The sequence below is a fragment of the Macaca fascicularis genome, chromosome 4 (genome assembly GCF_037993035.2).
Source record: "Macaca fascicularis isolate 582-1 chromosome 4, T2T-MFA8v1.1".
In the NCBI taxonomy this organism is placed as follows: domain Eukaryota; kingdom Metazoa; phylum Chordata; class Mammalia; order Primates; family Cercopithecidae; genus Macaca; species Macaca fascicularis.
The window spans coordinates 516,410-536,679 of NC_088378.1; the positions used below are offsets into that span (position 1 = coordinate 516,410).

A 20,270-nucleotide genomic window follows, 5' to 3' on the forward strand; every position below is an offset into this window, starting at 1 on the left:
CTTGCTGGACATAGGACAGATCGATTTTTAAATGGTTATATGTGTGTGTGTTTTGTTGTTGTGGTGGTGGTTTAAAGCAACTAGCGGTGTTACCTTTGGCAAGTTACCTGACCTCTCCCCCGCAGTTTCTTCTGTAAAATTGAATAGTGATAATAGTGCTTACCGTTGGGCTGTCGGGAGATTGACAGAGACTGACAGTACTTGGCACTCAGTAAGCGCGTGCTCCTTACCTGTGCAAGAACGCTAGCTGATCTTCAAGGGTGTAGAATGACAAGGAACACTAAGCAAAACAAACGGCTTGTGTTTACACACGCATTTATATTCAGTTCTGCCACTCCCGTTTCATGCACTGTGGTCACAAGGCTCTATCCGCAGTTGTTTCTTAGTGGGACTAGAACTTAGTGGGAACTGATTTTCCCTTCTGTAGTTCATTGTGGCGTAGTCACATGTTATACTGCTCGTTTTCTTTGTACTCTTTATTATCAGTGAGGTTGTGAGCTCTTTAAGGATAGGAAATGTTATATACATTTTTTATTAGCCAGGACAATTAACGCGCTCACCGTTATTCGAGTTGGCGTTGCGCCATAGTTCTGCCAATGTTTTTGTATGGTCAGACTTAAATTTTCGTCCATTGGGGTGAATTCCAATGTTTTCTTCGACGGGGGGCGGGAAACCTTTACTTTTCTGTCAGCTTTTTTGGAATGGGCGGGACCCAACTACCAAAGGGACAGGCCGCCCTGCAGCCCTCCAGGAGCAACGACTAGCGCAAGATAGAGAGGCCGGGAGCGAACTTCAGGAGAAGCCGGAAGTGGCGTAACGTCCGGTCAAGGCAGCCATCTCGCCGTGAGACAGCAGGTGTCGGAGCTGGAGCTGCAGGCGCAGCCGTGCGATGTTGTCCTCCGTAGCCATGTATTCGGCTCCTGGCAGAGACTTGGGGATGGAGCCGCACGGAGCCGCGGGCCCTTTGCAGCTGCGATTTTCACCCTACGCTTTCAACGGAGGGTAAAAACCCCAGAGAGCTCCGCTTTCACTTTCGCCCTTCCCCCATTTGCTGAAGCCTGTTTAGGAGTCACCGCCGTCAAGGCGCTGCCCCGGTCCCCTGCAGGCCTCAGAACCCTGAGCTGAGTGGGTCCGCACAAGGCCGGTCTCCCTGCCGTCCTCTCATGCCCTGTGTTTCCTTCTTCAGGCTCGCTTTGGTCAAGTTTACTTGGTGATTGCGATACAGCCTTGGTTTTTAGGGTTTCCCATTACAGCCCTGTCATTTGGGTTTTTATGTGGACCGGAACTCCATGCTCCTTGCTGCTGTACGACGGTAAAGTAGAAATCGAAACATAGCCTCTGCTCTGTGGAAGACCAAACTGGACCTCATGTACACGTTCCTTATGCCAGCAGGCGAGGGTAGAGGTTTAGCGTCTGAAACTTAAAAGTTAGGATTGTTTGGTCTGTGTTGTTAGATGCGTAGCTGGGTTGGTAGCGGAAACGTCTTAATTGTAGCCGCCTGATTTCTGTTATTTCTAATTGTAGCAGTTTGATCATTTTATTTCAAATAGAAGGTGGGATTGGTTGAGCAAACTTAGTTTCATAGATAAGTGCTTTTTTTTTCTTTGTCAGGAGGAGTCTCACTCTGTTGCCCAGGCTGGAGTGCAGTGACCTGATCTCAGCTCCCTGCAAGTTCCGCCTCCCGGGTTCACGCCATTCTCCTGCCTCAGCCTCCCAAGTAACTGGGACTACAGGCGCCCGCCACCACGGCCGGCTAATTTTTTGTGTTTTTAGTAGAGACGGGGTTTCACCGTATTAGCCAGGATGGTCTCGATCTCCTGACCTCGTGATCCGCCCGCCTCAGCCTCCCAAAGTGCTGGGATTACAGGCATGAGCCACCGCGCCCGGCTTTTTTTTTTTTTTTTTTTTTTTTTTTTTTTAAACGTTTAGCTTAAGTTCAGGAAAACAAAATACTCAGAAGATGGACCTTTTAATATGTGTGATCTTGTATGTTGTGTTCAAGTTTTGGTTTTTATTTCAATTACCAACTTTATCTTGAGTAATATAATTTTCCGTGGTGGCACGCCAGAGATACAGGGTTATAGAAAGATGCTTTGTTTAAGACTCTTGACAGGGAAGAGCTGTAAATTGAAGCAGTGGTTATAGTTACTAATCAAGCCTTGTACATTAAAATATATACATTCAATTTGAATGAACCGATGGTTCTTAAAGAAAACAAAAAGTATTGGCTGGGCACTGTAGCTCGCACCTGTAATCCCAGGACTTTGGGACGCTAAGGCAGGAGGATTATCGCTTGAGGCCAGGAGTTCAAGACCAGCCTGCGCAACATAGCAAGACCCCATCTCTACAAAAATAAATTTTAAAAACAAAGCAAAAATGTTAATTGGTTCCTCATAAATTTGAAATATTAATGCATATTTTTGGAGTGTGTTAGAAAGACAATGAAAGTCTGATTTTAGTCTTAGTTCTGCCACTAAAGGACAGTCAGGTCTTTGGTTACTTCTGAACTTCTTGAACCTAAATTTTCTTCATTAGTAGCTTCATAGTTTTTGGTGAGAATCGAGAGAGATGTATTTGGTAAATTGCAAGCCGTCATCTTATTTAATCATCATGAAAAGTGAATGTTCGATGATGTTAGCATCCTAGGGTCATATTAGACATTAAACTGTCAGGGTCAGAGAGCTGGTGTGAAGTTGAGCCAGGACTTAGCTATTTCACCACTGAGTTTATTCATGCTTTTCCATTATACTCCTTAACACTTCCTGTGATGACTAATTAAGTTGTACATTGTAGGGAGGGTTATTAGACCCATTTCATAACGCTATTCTCTATAAATAAGAATTTTCAGTGTTCAGTATGCCCTACTCATTACTCACTTTTTAATCCCTAGTAATCCAGTTTAAGCCATTACTGCCCTAAAAATTACTTAGAACTTTCTGATTACTTTTTCTCAGTCATTGTTCTTTTTCTTTAGTGTTTACTGCAGCTGACTTTCAGGCAGCCTTTGCTTCCACAAAATGAGGCCTCATTCTCTTTTTCTACTCTGTCTTTAAATGTAGTTAAACAAGTCATTGGCCCCCTTGTTTATCACTCAGCACTCTTTCATGTCTCATCGCTGGGAGGATAACTCCCAAATCTGGTTTTCCAGTTCTGCCTCTCATGAGTCCCTCAATTCTGGCTTCTTCGGTAAAATATTTCTAACTGGTTTTTCTGCTCTCACAATAACTCGAGACAGCTAACAAAACAAAAAGCAAGCTAATTATTCCCCTCAATCTCCTCTTCTCCTTTTTTATTATTATTTTTTGAGACAGAGTCTCACTCTGTCACCCAGGCCGGAGTGCAGTGGTGCAATCTTGGCTCACTGCAACCTCCGCCTCCTGGGTTCAAGCTTTCTGCCTTAGCCTCCCGAGCAGCTGGGATTACAGGTGCCTGCCACCATGCCTGGCTAACTTTTCTATTTTTAGTAGAGATGGGGTTTCACCATGTTGGCCAGGCTGGTCTCGAACTCTTGACCTCAGGCAATTTGCCCGCCTCAGCCTCCCAAAGTGCTGGGATTACAGGTGTGAGCCACCGTGCCCGGCCTCCTCTGCTCTCCTTTAAAATACTTTTTATAATTATGCCATGATTCTGCTCATTTAAGTTCTAAATCTTGGATGTCATAATTGGTTTTCCCAGTTCCTAACACATTTACGTAGGTATAACAACTTGTCTATTTTGTGTGTTTGTGACAATTTCGGATTTACCTGTTCACCCTGTTACCTTACTATTGCATTAGTAGTATTAGAACAGTGTTTCCATCCCATTTCATGTACTGTTATTGTCAGAGTAGTCTTCCTGAAACCCCACTTTGTAAATGGAACTTTTCTCTCTCTTGCATCTTTTTAAAAGACCAGATCTCCTGCTAATGCCCAGGCACCATCATAGCTCTCTGCAGGGTTCAAGCAGTCCTCCCACCTCAGCCTCCTGGTAGTTACAACTACAGGTCATTCTTGCTCAGAAAACCTTCGTGATTTCTTGCTAAAATTCCAAAATCTTTAGCTTAGCATTTGGGATTTTCTACAGTAGGAACCCTGTCCATCACATAAACCTTATGTCACTACGTGTGTTTGTGCAAAAATGGCTGCCTGAATGAGTTGCTTGAATGTACTATTTGAATTATTACCTGTTTGCCATTGCATGCTGTTTATATTACCTGGAATGCCATCCTTTTCTACGTGAGAGCTTTAGCATAAATCCCTCCTCAGTGAAAATAGTGGTTAAAGTTTTCTGAGTGCTTACGTCTGTGAGGCACCATGCCTTTAATTTCCACTATTGCATTGAAGCAGTGGTTATAGTTATCAATCAAGCCTTTTACAGTAAAATATACACACCCAAATATACACACCTTGTAACACAGGTACTGTTACCATCAACTTGGATTTGGAGAATTTTCCTAAGATCACATACCTAGTAAGTAGCAAGAGTGGGTCTCTGTCTCATGTAATTCCAGAGCCCAGGTGCTTAGTCATACTCTAGTGCCATAGCAGTTATAGCTAACACTTACTAGAGGACCAGTTACATGTCAGGGACTGCTATAAGGGCTTTACATATTTGATTCTTTGAACACCCTATTGAGGTAGCAACTGAAGTGATCTCTGTTGTATTTATGATGAAATTGAGGCCTTGAGAAGTAACTACCCACAGTCTCATATCTGCTAACTGGGAAAGCCAGAATTAGAACCCAGGCAGTCTGCTTTTGGAATTCATACTGTAAATTTCTTTGATAAGCTGTCAAATTGTACAGCCACAGAGGAAAAAATTTACTGTTTGTCCGTTTGTCATTGTATAAGGACTTGGGTATAAAGAAATAAGCATTATATAGGCGTTACATAAGGACTTGGCTATAAAGAGAAAGAAAGATAAATCCCATCTTCTCGAAACTCCTAGAGCTTGTGTTGTAGTACCGCTGTCTGTAGTTAACCCTCAAGGGCTCAGACGTGGTGTTTAGTTGTTCTGTATTAGTAGTACCTTGCACAAGTAAGCATTTAATGTGTTGGTGATGATAATTCATTGACTTTTCTGTTACCTCCTGCCAAGGAGACTTTGCCCTGATTTAGGCTTATTAATAATTTGTTTTTCCAGGCAACTTGTAACCAGGGGTTCATTCTCTTGCCGCTCATCTTTCCTCTTCCCATTTGAATCATGTTTTGTTGACATCTAGAGTATTTGATCCCAGTATGTGCTATGGAGCATTCTTCTATTTGTAGGGATAGGATTACCACCCTGGAGAATTAATGTTTTTTTTCTTTTTTCCTCAGTACTGTACTGGCAATTGCTGGAGAAGATTTTGCAATTGTTGCTTCTGATACTCGACTGAGTGAAGGGTTTTCAATTCATACCCGGGATAGCCCCAAATGTTACAAATTGTAAGTAAATATTTCTGAAGACATTTCACAATGCCTTTGTAATGATTTAATGCTGTGAGAGTTTCTACTTCTAAATGATTTGTTTCATGAGTTTTTAAGTTGCTGTTGGGAGCATTTTTATTAGAAAATCATTTTCTAAGTTAATGTTTCCTAATAATTCAATGTGCAGTCTTAAAAATATTTGCTATATTCAGGGTACCAAAAGTGCTTTCGGTAACTTAAATGTGTTCACCCCAGCATTTTACCATGAAAATTTTCAAATGTGCAACAAAAGTAAGAGAGTTTCATAATGAAAACCCGTATGCCATCACCTAGATCTTACTGTTTGTATTTTACTATAATTACTTTGTCACTTTTTCCATCTATACATTTGTCTTAGTCCATTTTATGCTGCTGTAACAGAATGCCACACACTAGGTAACTTATAATGGACAGAAATTTATTGATTTACAGTTCTAGAGGCTGCGAAGTCCAAGATTGAGGGGCTGGCATCTGGTGAGGGCTTTCCTGCTGTGTCTTAACATGGTGGAAAGCCAGAGAGAGAGAAAGAAGAGCGAGCGAACCCACTCCTGTGATAATGTCCATTCATGAGGGCTGAGCCCTCAGGACCTAAACACCTGGTCCCAACTCCCAGTACCATCACAATGGCAATTAAATTTCAACATGAGTTTTGAAGAAAGCATTCAAACCATAGCACCATTAATCATTAAATGGTATTTTTTAAAAATCTGCCTCCCCACACTGTTTTTTTTAACTTGAAACATTCGTTTTAGAAATACCCTAAGCCATTATATCCATAGCTCAGTTTTAATAGGCTAGCTGTGTTTTTCCTAAAACATGAAAATAAAGCCAAAACTTAAAAAAAAAAAAAAGCCTGCATAAATCAGCTAAATACATACTGCAGATTAGTAGTGGTCTGTATTTAACAGTTTTGGAAATACTTATAAATGGTCATGAATTCCTGGGTTAGTTACAAAAGTCTATTAAACTTGAATTGTAATAGGAATGAATGGGACTTAGGAGGTTTAGGTCCTTTGGACAGGCCGTCCTTGTACTGTAGGAAGTAGGTACAGAAGAAAAGATACGTTTTCTTCCCTGGTCCCAGGGATAGCCCACATCTTATCCCAAAAAGCAGTGAAGTTTGTTTGCATCTTCCCGGTTCTCTTTCTGTCCACTTGCATCTTCTGATACCGTCTTTCTGCTTTCTGTTCATAGTGTTCTCGTGTTATCTTTTTTTCTCCTCGAGGATGACACTTGTACAACTTGAAAGTAGTAAATATTAGAAATAAGATTTTAAAACAACTTTATGGATACCATCCTTGTACTGGCTTTTACTCATCTTTTAAATGTTGCTTTAGTTACGTTTGCTGCTGAAGTGAGCACTTTTTTTTTTTTTTTAATGAAACACATCAGATATAGAGATAGAGAATAAGAACAATACAGCATTAACGAATGCCTGTATATATCTCTCATCCCATGTCCTGTGGGGCGGACCTAGAACTAGGGGTGCCTCTTCCAAACCTGTTGGAGACTATATTCTTTGCATGAAAACTCCCATTCCTTTGGTGGTACCTGGATATTTGGGAAAAGCATCTTGAAGTTCTAAGATTTCTGTCTTTCCCTGTTGGTATTGTCAGCCAATCTTGTTAGTAAAGGCAGTAAAGCCTTGTAGGGGATTGGAGTCTTCACCTCAGTGCAGTGAGGTTGGTGGTAGGGATAGAGTTGATGTTAGTGATGACCCTAGAGGTGTCGGCTGCTCTCCTAGTAGGACAAGTATGGTTTGTGCGGGTCATTCATAAGTTTCCAAAAGGAGTTGTGGCCTCTGCAAAATATTGTGTAGGTTTCTTTATAGATTCATATAAAGATCTAGGAATTAATTTTTGAATTACATGGTTGAATTTGTATGTCTATGCCAAATTTTAGTCCTTTCCATACAGATGGACATTTGGCTTTTGTTTTGTTTTGTTTTCTTATGGGGTGCTATTTAAATGAATGCTCACTAGTGAGTCTAGAGCATCCCTCTGCATGCTGGCATAAGTATATTGACAAGATGGATGTCTAGCAGTAGAATTGGTGAAAGTGGTGTGTATTTAAAATTTTAATGGATACCACCAAATTGCCCATCTAACAAGTTAATCAGTTTATACTATTTCCACAACCTCACCAGCATTTAGTTAGGCGTTTTTAGCCATTATGATTGGTTGAAATAGTCTCTTTTTTAGATTTGGATTTCTGAGTAACATAGAGGCTCTTATGTTTATGGTGACTTAATGTCTCTTTTTTCTGTGACTTGTCTGTTCATAGACTGTTACCCTTCTTTTCTTTGTGTCGTTACTGCTTTTCTTATTTGTAAGAACTCTTTGCAGAATTAAAACTAGACTTTGATGGTAGGTGCTACCAGTATATTTTCTTAGGGTTTTAAAAAGCTATTCATAAATTTCTCTGTAGAGTTTTATGTAGTCAAATTTATGAAATTTTTCTGTGTGGCCCTTGGATTGTGTTATATTTAAATCTACCTTCATGAGGCTGGGTGCAGTGGCTCACACCTGTAATCCCAGCACTTTGGAGGCCAAGGCTGGCGGATTACCTGAGGTCAGGGGTTCAAGACCAGCCTGACCAACATGGTGAAACCCCATCTCTACTAAAAATACAAAAATTAGCTGGGCTGGTGGCGGGCGCCTGTAATCCCAGCTACTTGGGAGGCTGAGGCAGGAGAATTTCATGAATACAGGAGGTGGAAGTTGCAGTGAGCCAAGATTGTGCCACTGCATTCCAGCCTGGGTGGGTGACAAGAGTGAAACTCCATCTCAAAAATCAATCAACCAACCTACCTACCTATCTTCCCCAGCCCAAGATAGTAAAAAAATTCACCCATGATTTATTTAGTCCATTCATAGTTGCATTTTTAAAGTCTTTGATCCACCTATAATTCATCTGGACTGAGGGGTGAGATGTAGGAATACAGAACCCCCTCCCCAGAAGGGTGGCTGCTTGTCCCATTACCGTTTAGGACATAATGGGAATAGGGGTTTTAAATTTAAAATTGCCGAAGATATGCTTTGCTGTACTGTCTAACCAGCTCCGTTTTCTGAAATATGCTTTTTACAGAACAGACAAAACAGTCATTGGATGCAGTGGTTTTCATGGAGACTGCCTTACCCTGACAAAGATTATTGAAGCAAGACTAAAGGTAGATGCTTTTATACATTTCTACACTATTTCAAATTAATAGCAGTTCATTAAATTCTTTCAAGCCTACAGCATGACTGTTGGTCAGAATAGCTAGAGAGTCACTAGGTTAGTAGATGAATTATAAATGTATGCTAGAAATGAAATGATATCATTAAGGCAGGGTCATTAAAGTACCATAATGTGAAACAGCAGCACATTCCATTTGTTAGTCTTGTATCACATGAAGGGTTCTCTACCCTTTTAGAAGTAGCCTGGGAGGAGTTCTTCTGAAGATACTCTTCCCTCAAAAACAAAGCAAATCAATTTCTATGGCAGGAGAGAGCCCAGGAAAGATTTGACACAGGAGCTTGGTTTGCATCACTATCAGCTGATAAGTTTTTCCTCTTTACAATGCTGTGCTCTTAGTTGGCAGGATGCGTGAGTAGAAATACGAAAGAATGAATAAGCCAGGAGCTTGGACGAGAGGCACAACATGCACCATTAATTTCTGTTACCTGACAGGCTTCAGTTGATAGCCAGCTGCTGGAAGTCAGGGGTGATCACATTCTGTTTTGCCTATTTGTGAATAACACTTGAAATTATTTACACTTATGAGTGGTTACTGGAGTATGTAATGTATTTATTTAACTGACAGATGCTTTTTGAATGTGTAGAAAGGATTTCACTCAGTGTTTATCGGTTGTTAATACTTTTTTAGAAACTTATATTGAAAGCTATAGTGACTTACATTTACTGGCATATTCATATGATAATTCCTAATGTTTATTTTATAAATGGGAGTTAGAAGACAAAAGTAAACATGTCATTGTTAATAAAACAACGAATGGTGAATTCAACATAATGCACACCCCTTCCTGAAGTTTTTCTCTCATACTTCATTAGGTGCTGAAGTAAATAAATGTTGGTGCTTGGTTTCAAAATGAAATGGAATGAAATTTTTTTTTTTTTTTGAGACAGAGTTTCACTCTTGTTGCCCAGGCTGGAGTGCAATGGCATGTTCTTGCCTCACTGCAACCTCTGCCTCTTGGGTTCAAGTGATTATCCTGCCACAGCCTCCCAAGTAGCTGAGATTACAGGCACCTGTCATCACCCCCATCTAATTTTTGTATTTTAGTAGAGACGGGGTTTCACCATGTTGGCCAGGCTGGTGTCGAACTCCAGACTTCAGGTGATCCACCCACCTCGGCCTCCCAAAGTGCTGGGATTACAGGCGTGAGCCACTGCACCCGGCCTATGAATAATTTTTTATAGTTTTTATGTTGGAAAGACATTCCTCTGTAAAAATCTTATCCATACTTATAGTTCATTTCTAATCATTTTTCAGTGTTTTGACATTGTTTAATTTTACGGTACTAATTAGGTATCTATTTAGACACAGCGTCTCGCTTTGTTGCACAGGCTGGAGTACAGTGGTGCAATTGTAGCTCACTGTAGCCTTCATCTCCTGGGCTCAAACATTCTCCCACCTCAGTTGAGATTACACATGTGAGCCACTATGCCTGGCCGTTAGGTTTCTCATTAGAGATGGTTGCTATATGGTTAACAAAAATTGGTGATCTTGAATTCATTTTATGTTTATAATTTTTGTGATGTTTCTCTCCCAGTGGATAATGTAGGGTTCCCAAGGGTGTAGTAAAACTAGGATTTGCAGTCCCTGTATTGTCATGCTAAGACCCTGTTTTGGATGCTTGTGTTCTCTACTGGAGATGTTTGAAGGATCACGACCACTGCTGTGTATTAAAATCATGCAGAGTAAGGGTGCTGCCCTGTGTCTTCTGTTCTCACAGACATCTGCTTCACAAAGAGAGGGACTTACATCTGGGTTTGATCAGGGATTGGCATAATTTTTTCTGTAAAGGACCAGATAGTAAATATTTACAGCTTTATGGGCCATTTGATCTCTGTCATGACTATTTGTTTCTGCTTTTGTAGTGAAAAAGCAGCCACGGACAATATTCATAGAAATAGGGGGTAGGCTGGATTTGGCCCCTGAGCCAAACTACAGGGGTTGTTTGCTGACCCCGGTCTATATGCAGAGTGAGGGAGAGAGATGGATTTAAACCCATCTTCCTTAGGCCACTTCATGTGCCCTCGCATGGACATTAGCTCTTGGATTAGCAGTACCCAAGAGTACCCAAGATAAGGGTGGTATGGAAAATAGAGCCTTTAAACCAGAGAGCTGAGGGCAAACTTAGTATTCCTTCCCTTAAAGTTTTATCTTAGTAATACTGTGTTGGTTGATCATGAAAGAAATAGGCATGCTTTCCCCTTTCACTGTGGTATGCATTTATTCACTGTATACTGTGGGTTGTTCTAGTCTATAATAGCCTCTGCCTCTACATGCCTGTTAACTTTCATCAATAATTGCAGATGTATAAGCATTCCAATAATAAGGCCATGACTACGGGGGCAATTGCTGCGATGCTGTCTACGATCCTGTATTCAAGGCGCTTCTTTCCATACTATGTTTACAACATCATCGGTGGACTTGATGAAGAAGGTAGAATTCCTTTTTTCTGGAAAATGGTGGGGAGGAGGAGTTATTATTTCCTAGATGTGTGTGTCTCCACCTAGAGTTGAAAAGAACCATAAATACCATCTGACACAAGTCTCGTTTCATTTCTGATAATGAAAGTGATGAAGAAACGGAAGCTAATATACGACACCCAAAGGCATATTGAAAGCTCTAATAGTGAATGTTGAGCAGCCGGTTATTTTGCTGTTTTCTCAGGATCTTGCATGAGTTAGTAGTAAATAATTAGGAGTTTTTATCTTATAGAAAGAAATGACCTAAACGTGATTCTGAGTATTGAAAATTTTTTTATTAACAAACATACTTCAGAAAAGTTCTTTAAAGGTTTTAGAAGTCATTTGGGGTGATTAATAATAAGCATCTATTCCAGTGTTTTCAGAACTTTTTGAAACACGTCTTTGATTTTCTGTCAGAATAAGACCAGGAGTCCCTGAGAATGTTAGTCTTGTTACTTAATATTCCATCCCGTTTTTGATCCAGAGCTACATTACCCCACATGGGCACCAATGTTTTCCACCAGTTCGTGTTTGGATTGGCTTCTGGTTGCATCTAAAAAACCAAGTACAATCTCCCAGGACAGATCTGTGTCACCATTTATAGTAGTCCATTGAGATAAGAAGTTACAGAAGTGTCTAGACGAGGACGTCGTTGGTGTAAGCCCATATTCTGTGTTCCTTCTGGCTGAACTTGTGGCTGAAGTAGCCCTAAAAGTGGGGGCAGAGGAATTCCTGTAAGGGACTGTCCTGAACCTAGTTGGGGTTCCAGAACACTAAATCTCAGGGTAATCAGTCAAAAGCATTTAGTGCTGCAACAGTCCTCTCAGCAGACAGCAGGAAAAGATGTGTCCAAGGAGAGGGAGTTGATTTGAGTGTTTAAGGAATTTGGTTCAGGGCCAGGGATAATTTCTCTGTGTTTAGCAACAGGGGTAATTTCTCAGTGTTTCAAGCAATAGCCTAAACAACATTATCAGTGCCTGGGAATGTTCAAGGCAGGCCTTGGCTTGGGTCAGAGCCTCCAGGGGAATACATGCAGCTGGCCACATCACAGAACATCTCAGTTGGACGCAGAAAGAAACAAGGGGACTGGGGACCCTAAATCCTGTGAAAGAGTCTAAGAGGAAAGAGCCAGGCTTCATTTCAGCGCCCTGCCTCTCAGGTGTTGACTCCTATCCCTTTCTGTTCCATGAGCATTTTCTTTGCACGCTCTATCTCTGACTCAACATCCACCCCCATACACAGCCTTGGGGAGCATTTTGATCATTTTACTACCAAGGTTTAGGTGTAGACAAATTAGGTTGACACAATTTCTTTTTAAGGCTTTCAACCTTACTTGAAAACTAAGAGAAAAAGTAAAGCGTAGAAATAGTAAAAATAGAAATGAATTACCTTTAACCTGGGTAATTAGATTCTAGCTACAAATTAATTTGCCTAACTTTGCATGCTGGATGCTTCTGATGTCTTTTTTGACTCACGTTATGCCTGGCTTTAATGTCAGATTAATAGATTCAGATTTTAGCAACATTAAAAATAGGTGTCAGCAGGCCAGACAGCATCCTTTGAGTTTTTCCGAGCGTTAGAGAGTCTAATCTGGGAAAGCTGATACCTACTAAGCAGCAGACCTAAGATTCAGGTTTGACTTTGTTTCATGTCAGAGCCCTGTTCTTCGATTTCCATGTAACAGTGTTGCTAGTTTTGGTGACAACCTCAAGTGTCTCTAGAATTGTCTTTCTAAGGTTGTCTGGTTGACTTTAAGTGTTCTTTAAACTAATTGTTATTTTATAGGGGAATTTGTGTGAATAATAAAGCAGTCCTCTATCTTCTTTTTCCATTGCCCTAAGACATTTTTCAACTCTTTTACCTGTATTTCCTGGTACTTACCTCCATTTTCCAAAACTCTATATTTATACTGCACTCTTTTGAGATATCTTTTGGTGTTTTCTTCTGGTAGATGATGGTTCTTAGTTCTTCTGTGTCCTCTTCCTCATTAGCATCCTCCTGTAACACATTACACTTCTGATAACATAGACCTTTAATATTTTTACTGTGACCAGATAGATATTGATCTTCGTTGCACCAAGTAGCATGCATTCATATTTTCTTTCTTGTGTAACTCGTTTTTTTTTTTTTTCTCAAGTTAACTCTCTCTAATTGGCTCAGAGTTCTTTAAACTTTTTGTCAGTTCCTTGTACGTTCTCTGAATACAATTCATCTGGTTGTCAGACCTCACATACTAGGTGGATCTCTTTTCCCCTTGCTCCAGGATGGACCACTGCCATCCTGAGATTCCCGCACATCCTGTGCTCTCCTCTTTTTTGATTTATTTCCTTATTTTAGAGGCTTACCTCCTGAGAGATTTCTGAACAAAACAAAACCGGACCTTTTTGAGACTTTGCTTTTAGGATCTTTTCTTTACCCTGGTGTTCTGAAATTGTATAGTGATATTCCTTGCCTAGAGTTTCTTACTTATTTTGTCCTCTTTCTCCACCTTCTTTCCTCTCCTCCTCCCCTACCCTTCCCCACCTTCTCCACAACCACCTGGATTATGACCTGGTACTTTAGTTTTGACTCCACATGTTACCCATCTCTCTCTTTTTTCTTCTACTTTATGAAGATTTCCTTACTTTTAGCTTTTCATCCTTTACTGATTGCTTTTATTTCTGGTGTCATTAATTTCCAAGAGCTGTTTCTTATTTTTTAGCTTTTTTTAAAAAAAATTCTGTTTTTGTTAGATGTTTTGTACTTTCTTTGTATATTTCATCAGAGTGCTTTTTTTTTTTTTTCATGTTGTATGTTCATTTTTGGCCTGTGTCTTCTGTGTTAGAGGCTTCCTTCAACTTTCTGATTTTTTTTTTTTTTTTGGCTGTCCATTCACATTGAAGTGTTGTATGAAAATTTGATTATAAAAGTCCTTGTTTACATAGCTTGTCAACTGACAGCCATTAACTGGGTGCTTCAATAAGCAGCATTTTCTTCAGATGAAGAATTTCTTTAATCTTTTTTCCTGGGGTGAGGTGGGACTACAGGAGGAGAAGCCTGGTTGGCAGCATTTTAGGCCTCGGAGGAGGAAGGGGCCTGATGGTCTGTGTTTTGTTTACACCAACTTTCCATTTCATGTGTTTTGCTCCTACCCTTTGCCACTCTAGAACCTGGTCCCCTAAGTCGAGAGCCTCTGCTAATGTATCAGGAGACTTCATTTACTGTCTTCTGTGTTGGTGGATGCAGGGACCTGGAGAGCAGTGCTCCATATTGAAACCTTCAGGACAGCAAGGTCCACAGCTCTTTCCCTTGGTGTCAACCGCTGTCGGCACTAACCTCTCTGTCTTTATTCTCTTAGCTGCTGTCATGCCTTTTAAATATTTTTCTCCCAAATTAAAAGTGGCTTTAGTTTTTCGGTAGTGAAAATAATCAATCAGTACATGTTTATACATACACTCGTGCAGTTTTATATAAGTAGGACTTTGGTATCTGTTTTTCTGTAACTATACATTGTCTATTATCAAGGAGATCTAAGCTGTATGCATAGTGATTTTTGTATTTAATTAAATTTTTTTTTCTTCTGTTTTTGCTGCTGTAACACATAGTTTTTAATAGCTGACTTACACAGTATGGCTGTACCATCATTTACCTAACCAGTCCTCTAAAGGACATTTTGGCTTCCTGTTTTCTTGATATAAACAATATGATGAACGTCATTGTACATCCATTTTTGTGAACTTCTCCAATTATGCTTGTCTTGCTAAAATAGACTTCTAGTAGTTGAAGTATTGGGTCAGATAATTTTTTTTGTATTTTGTTGACTGTACCCTTTCTGAAGGACATGCCAGTACCCCGAGTACCTGGTTTTATGTAGCCTTCCCAGTATTAGAATTAACACATTTGGAAACATGTTTTTCCCCATTGAACAGTCTATTATTTTCATTTATATATATTTTTGGGCATGTTTTCATATGTTTATTGAGTTTATAAATTTCCTCTTTGGAGACTGATTAATGTGTTAACTGTTGCCCATTTCCTTATTTGCAGGTTTTCTTCTCATTGATTTTCAAGAACTACATTCAACTGTGTCAAATGTCTGTAATATAGACGACCCCAAGAGTGTTATTTGTCTCTTTTGGGCAGTGCCTTTTGCTACACAGAAATTTCTGTGTTTCATACAGTCTAATCTGTCAGTCATTTCTTTATGACATTCAGTTTCTTGCCTTGTTAGAAAAACCTCTCCCATCCAAAGCTTACCTGTGTTTCTTTTAAGACTTGTCTGATTTTTTTACATTGAAATTATTGTGCTTTTTGGATTTTACTTTGATGAGGAAAAGCACTTTGTAGTCAAGATTCATGCCATTCTACATTTATTTTTATTTTTATTTTTATTTATTTATTTTTGTTGTTTTATACTGATTTTAGTAGTGTCTCTCTTCCTTCTTCTAGGGGATCTTTAAAGCTGTGTTCTTGGACGTAGCCCACCATTTCTTCGGTTTGTTTTTTCAAATTTGTTGTGTGTGGTTTTCTGAGATAGGTCCCATCCTTGGGTAAAGCTTTTGGACCTCAGTTTATATGTGGCCCGTCGTCCTCATGAGAGATATAATCATTTTTTTGCCTTTACACCTTATATCTCTTTCTTTTTTTGTATATTAAGGTTAGTGGATTGCCTGCTGTGATCTCGTGTCTTGTCCCAAGCTTGCTTTCAGCAAAAATACTTCCCACAGTTTCTTAGGTGACCTCAGATGGTGCCTTCTCCACCAGAGAATTTCAGTTTACACAATTCTTTTTTTTTTTTTTTTTTTTTGACACCAAGTCTCACTCTGTTGCCCCAGCTGGAGTGCAGTGGCGTGATCTCGGCTCACCACAACCCTGCCTCCCGGGTTCAAGCGATTCTCCTGCCTCAGCCTCCCAAGTAGTTGGGACTACAGGCACATGCCACCACGCCCGGCTAATTTTTGTATTTTTAGTAGAGACGGGGTTTCACTATGTTGGCCAGGCTGGTCTCGAACTCCCGACCTTGTGATCTGCCCACCTCGGCCTCCCAGAGTGCTGGGATTACAGGCATGAGCCACTGCGCTTGGCCAAGTTTACACAGTTCTATAGTAGAAAACATACAAAGCTAACAGTGGCAGTTGTACATAGTTAGTAAGAAGACTGTCCCTATATCACATCTCCCAGGGTACTGAGTTCTGGTATATAATGTGTTTTCCAAATCAGTTATGTTTTTAAAAAATCATACGTTGTAAATGATTCATGATTTCTCATACCCAGAACACAGTTGTTTTTAACAGGCCTTTTTAAAAATTGTAGAATTACCTGTGTTCTTTTTAAAACTCGAATAATATAGAAACATAAGAAGTAATTCCTTTCTTTTCTTGCCTCTAATTCAGTGCTGAAAGATAACCAACCACAGTCTGTTATTTATCTTTCCAGACTTTTTTGTGCTTGTACAAAGAGTTTTCTTATTCTTTTAAACAAAAATAGTATTGTATTATACATGTTACAGAATTCTCTTCATTTTACTTTGTCTTGCGGATGTGTCCCTTGGACCTGTCTATATACATAGGTAGTGCTTTCCTTCAAGTTCTCCTCTTCATTAGCTTAGGAGAGCCAAGATATAAAGACTTTCTTATAAATTACTGTTTGAGTTTGGTTGATGTGCCCTACACAGACCTTACTGTCTCTCTGTGTTCTCCCTACTCTCTTGTGGGTCCTTACCTACTCCCATGGCTTGGATTATTTTTGTGAATTCTCATGGCTTCCAACTCTTTTTACATCTGCAGTGGTTAATTCTCGTGCCATCTTTACCTGAAGATCATAAAAATGCCCTTCTCCCTCTTACTCACCCTTTCTGTGTTAATATTGTATTTTAACTCCCAAGCATAGTTTACCCTTGAACAACACACCAACACAGGGGTTGGGGCTGTCTGCTGGGTGGCACCTGTGCGATGGTGACTGTGTGCTGGTTGTCACCTGTGCGATGGTGACTGTGTGCTGGGTGGCATCTGTGCGATGGTGACTGTGTGCTGGTTGTCACCTGTGCGATGGCGACTGTGTTCTGGCTTTCACATGTGCAACAGTGTGTGTGGTGCAGCTGTCACCAGTGCAACAGTGACTGTGTTCCAACTGTTCCCTGACGTTTTAGCCAAGGTGATAGTCCATTTTGTGTCACGTTTTGACTTGATTTATTTTTGTGATGATTTGGGATTGTGATTGGATGCCATCCTTATGGATACTATTTTCTTCTTTAAGGAAAGGGGGCTGTATACAGCTTTGACCCAGTAGGGTCTTACCAGAGAGACTCCTTCAAGGCTGGAGGCTCAGCAAGTGCCATGCTACAGCCCCTGCTTGACAACCAGGTAATGATATGTGTCTAATTTGTCATAGTATTCATTTGAAGTACTTTTCTCCAAGTTCTCTTCATTAGCTTAGGAGATCCAAGGTATAAAGACTTTCTTATAAATTACTGTTTGAGTTTGGCAGATGTGCCCTGCAGAAGCCTTACCATCTCTCTCTGTGTTCTCCCTACTCTCTGGTGGGTCCTTACCTACTCCCATGGTTTTGACTGTTTTCCTGTATTCTCATGGCTTCCAACTCTTTTATGTCTGTAGTGATTAATTCTTTTGCCATCTTTACCTGAAGATCATAAAAATACCTTTCTCCGTCTTACCCACCGTTTCTGTGTTACCCAGTATTGTACTTGAACTCCCAAGCCTACAACTGACCCTTGAACAACACAAGGGTTGGGGTGCCAATTCCCCAAGCACTGGAATATCCACATATAACTTTCGACTCCCAGAAAACATTACTAATAAGCCTACTGTTGACTGGAAGCCTTGCCAATAATATAAACTGTGGATTATCACGTGTTTTATATATGTATTATGTGCTGTATTCTTATGAGAAAGTAAACTACAGGAAAGAGAAATGTTATTAAGACAATCATAGGAAGAGAAAATACCTTTACGATACTGTATTTGTTGATACTGTAAGTTTACATCATCTGTTTACAAGGAGAATCATCTGGAGTGGTGGACAACCACAGCTGCAGACCTCAATCTACAGTACATATCAAGCAAGTCAGCCTTTTCTTGTAATGTCATAACTTTCCCTGCTCTTTGGGGAGCACTTCCAGCACCACTAGTAGCACTTTGTTTGGGTCACTTGTTATTTAAGGCTTATAATATTGCACTAAACACAATGAAAAACAAAGGAGAACCTTGAGAGATCACTTTAACTTTTTATAATCAATTTATGTGTATTTTATGGTAGTGAATGATAAAATAATTAGTATCTACATATAGTTTATACATTTGTGACATACTTTTCTCTTAATTTTTAAAATATTTTTAGGCTACTCAGCTCATCTGAGTTTTTTCAAATTGTTGCAGATCTCCAAAAATGTTTCAGTATGTTTATTGAAAAAGTTTATGTATAAGTGGACCTGAGCAGTTGAAAACTGTGTTATTTAAAGGTCACCTGTATTTCTAATTTGTCCCTCTTTTTGATTACTGCTGGCTAAATTCAGACCTACATTGTTAGATTATTGGATTTATTTTCTAACATCCTTTCTGCCTGCAAGCTTACTTCCCTAATTCATCCTGCTCAGTTTTCTGAAGTGTGTTATGTATAGCTACTCCTCTGCTTATTGCTTATTGACCTCATCTCCTGTCACCCACTACACCCAGACCCTAACTCTGCTTTTCTCAGAAAAGATGTGCTTTTCCTGACTCCATCCCACATCTCCAGTCTGGAATGTTCTATGCTCTTCAGTGTAGCCTTCAGCACTCACCTACTTAAAAGTCCTTTCTGCTGAAGCCTTTCTTCTTCTAGGAGACTTAGTGGACAACTGTTGGGGCTCTCCTGGCTCTTAATTTCTTCTTAGTTATAACAATTCTCTCATCACTTTGCTTGCATATGTCCGCCTCTCTAGGTCATGTGCTCCTCGAGTGAGAGCTTTGCCAGTGAACCTTTGTCAGATTTCTGGTGTGTGTGATTCATCCAGGTCTGGAAGGGTCTTCATTCAGTCTGAGGGACATTTTAATTTTGTGTAGCATTTTCATCACAAATCCTCGTACGCATGAGGGTGTTGGAAGAAACTTGAACCTTTCCTTTGTGCTTACTGTCACGTGACATCTCACCCACGTTTCCTGTCCCACCAGGTTGGTTTTAAGAACATGCAGAACGTGGAGCATGTCCCGCTGTCCTTGGACAGAGCCATGCGGCTGGTGAAAGATGTCTTTATTTCTGCGGCTGAGAGAGACGTGTACACTGGGGACGCGCTCCGGATCTGCATAGTGACCAAAGAGGGCATCAGGGAGGAGACTGTTCCCTTAAGGAAGGACTGATCTGTGTGCTGTTGTCACCAATCAGTTCAGAACTGGTTGATTTTGTACTTTGGAACTGTACCTTGGATGGTTTTGTTTATTAAAAGAGAAACCTGAAGTACTCATTGTGCTGTAACTTGTCTTCTCTAAGCAAGACAGATATAGGAAGTAGAATTTCTTTTAATTTTCTTCATTTTCCCCACCCTTTTCTATTTTTCCGAGATTTTTTTTTTTTTTTTTTTTTGCATTTGAAGTAATGAAAACAGGTCATGTTAGTTTTCCCTTACACTAATGAGCTAGGAATTTATCTGTAAAAGTTAACCTTCTGGGCAAACGTACCTTATGAAGAGGGCTCTGATATTTATTCAGCCAGCTTGCCTGAAGGGTCCTTTCAACCATCCCTAAGGGAGAGTATTTTCCAGGGTTTTATTAAGACTCTAATGGTTATAAATGAAATATCTTAAGATTTTTCACTTCTGGGATTGTTGAGCAGTCTGGAATAGCTGTTTTGGAGAAAAATCTTCAACCAAAATAAAACTGTAAAAAAAAAAATAGGCCTTTATACAAGCTTTAGCCAGAAATCTGGGATAATTTTTACAAGCGCTTTAGTAATGTTATAATTGAGACCTAAGTTTTGATAGAGCCAAAATTTTTGTTTTAGATCTATTAAATACATTTTAACTCCATTATAATATTTGGGTAATTTTCTTGTTATTGAACAAGTCAAATTATACATAACATGGGAGTTATTGTTTGCTTTGTACCAGAGGAACCTGTGGTATAAATGGAATTTTACTAAGTTGGTGGTTAATCTTAGATACCACTTTTGTTTATT

The 20,270-nt window shown here is 39.9% G+C and overlaps 1 protein-coding gene across 1 annotated transcript; it reads left to right on the plus strand.

The window, feature by feature from the left end:
- Window positions 1-818: 818 nt before the first annotated feature.
- On the plus strand, window positions 819-19,556 carry PSMB1 (proteasome 20S subunit beta 1). The gene is made up of 6 exons (XM_005551365.3): window positions 819-1,002; window positions 5,298-5,405; window positions 8,514-8,595; window positions 10,968-11,097; window positions 17,361-17,467; window positions 19,271-19,556. The coding sequence occupies exons 1-6, from the start codon at window positions 890-892 to the stop codon at window positions 19,454-19,456; spliced, it is 726 nt and encodes a 241-aa protein (XP_005551422.1). The 5' UTR covers window positions 819-889; the 3' UTR covers window positions 19,457-19,556.
- Window positions 19,557-20,270: the final 714 nt, after the last annotated feature.

Excerpts from the sequence above, each read along its gene's own strand:
- PSMB1 (XM_005551365.3), top strand. The coding sequence starts at position 890 with ATGTTGTCCTCCGTAGCCATGTATTCGGCTCCTGGCAGAGACTTGGGG. Across the intron at positions 5,406-8,513 it reads AGCCCCAAATGTTACAAATT|AACAGACAAAACAGTCATTG; the intron begins GTAAGTAAATAT and ends TGCTTTTTACAG. Across the intron at positions 8,596-10,967 it reads TTATTGAAGCAAGACTAAAG|ATGTATAAGCATTCCAATAA; the intron begins GTAGATGCTTTT and ends CAATAATTGCAG.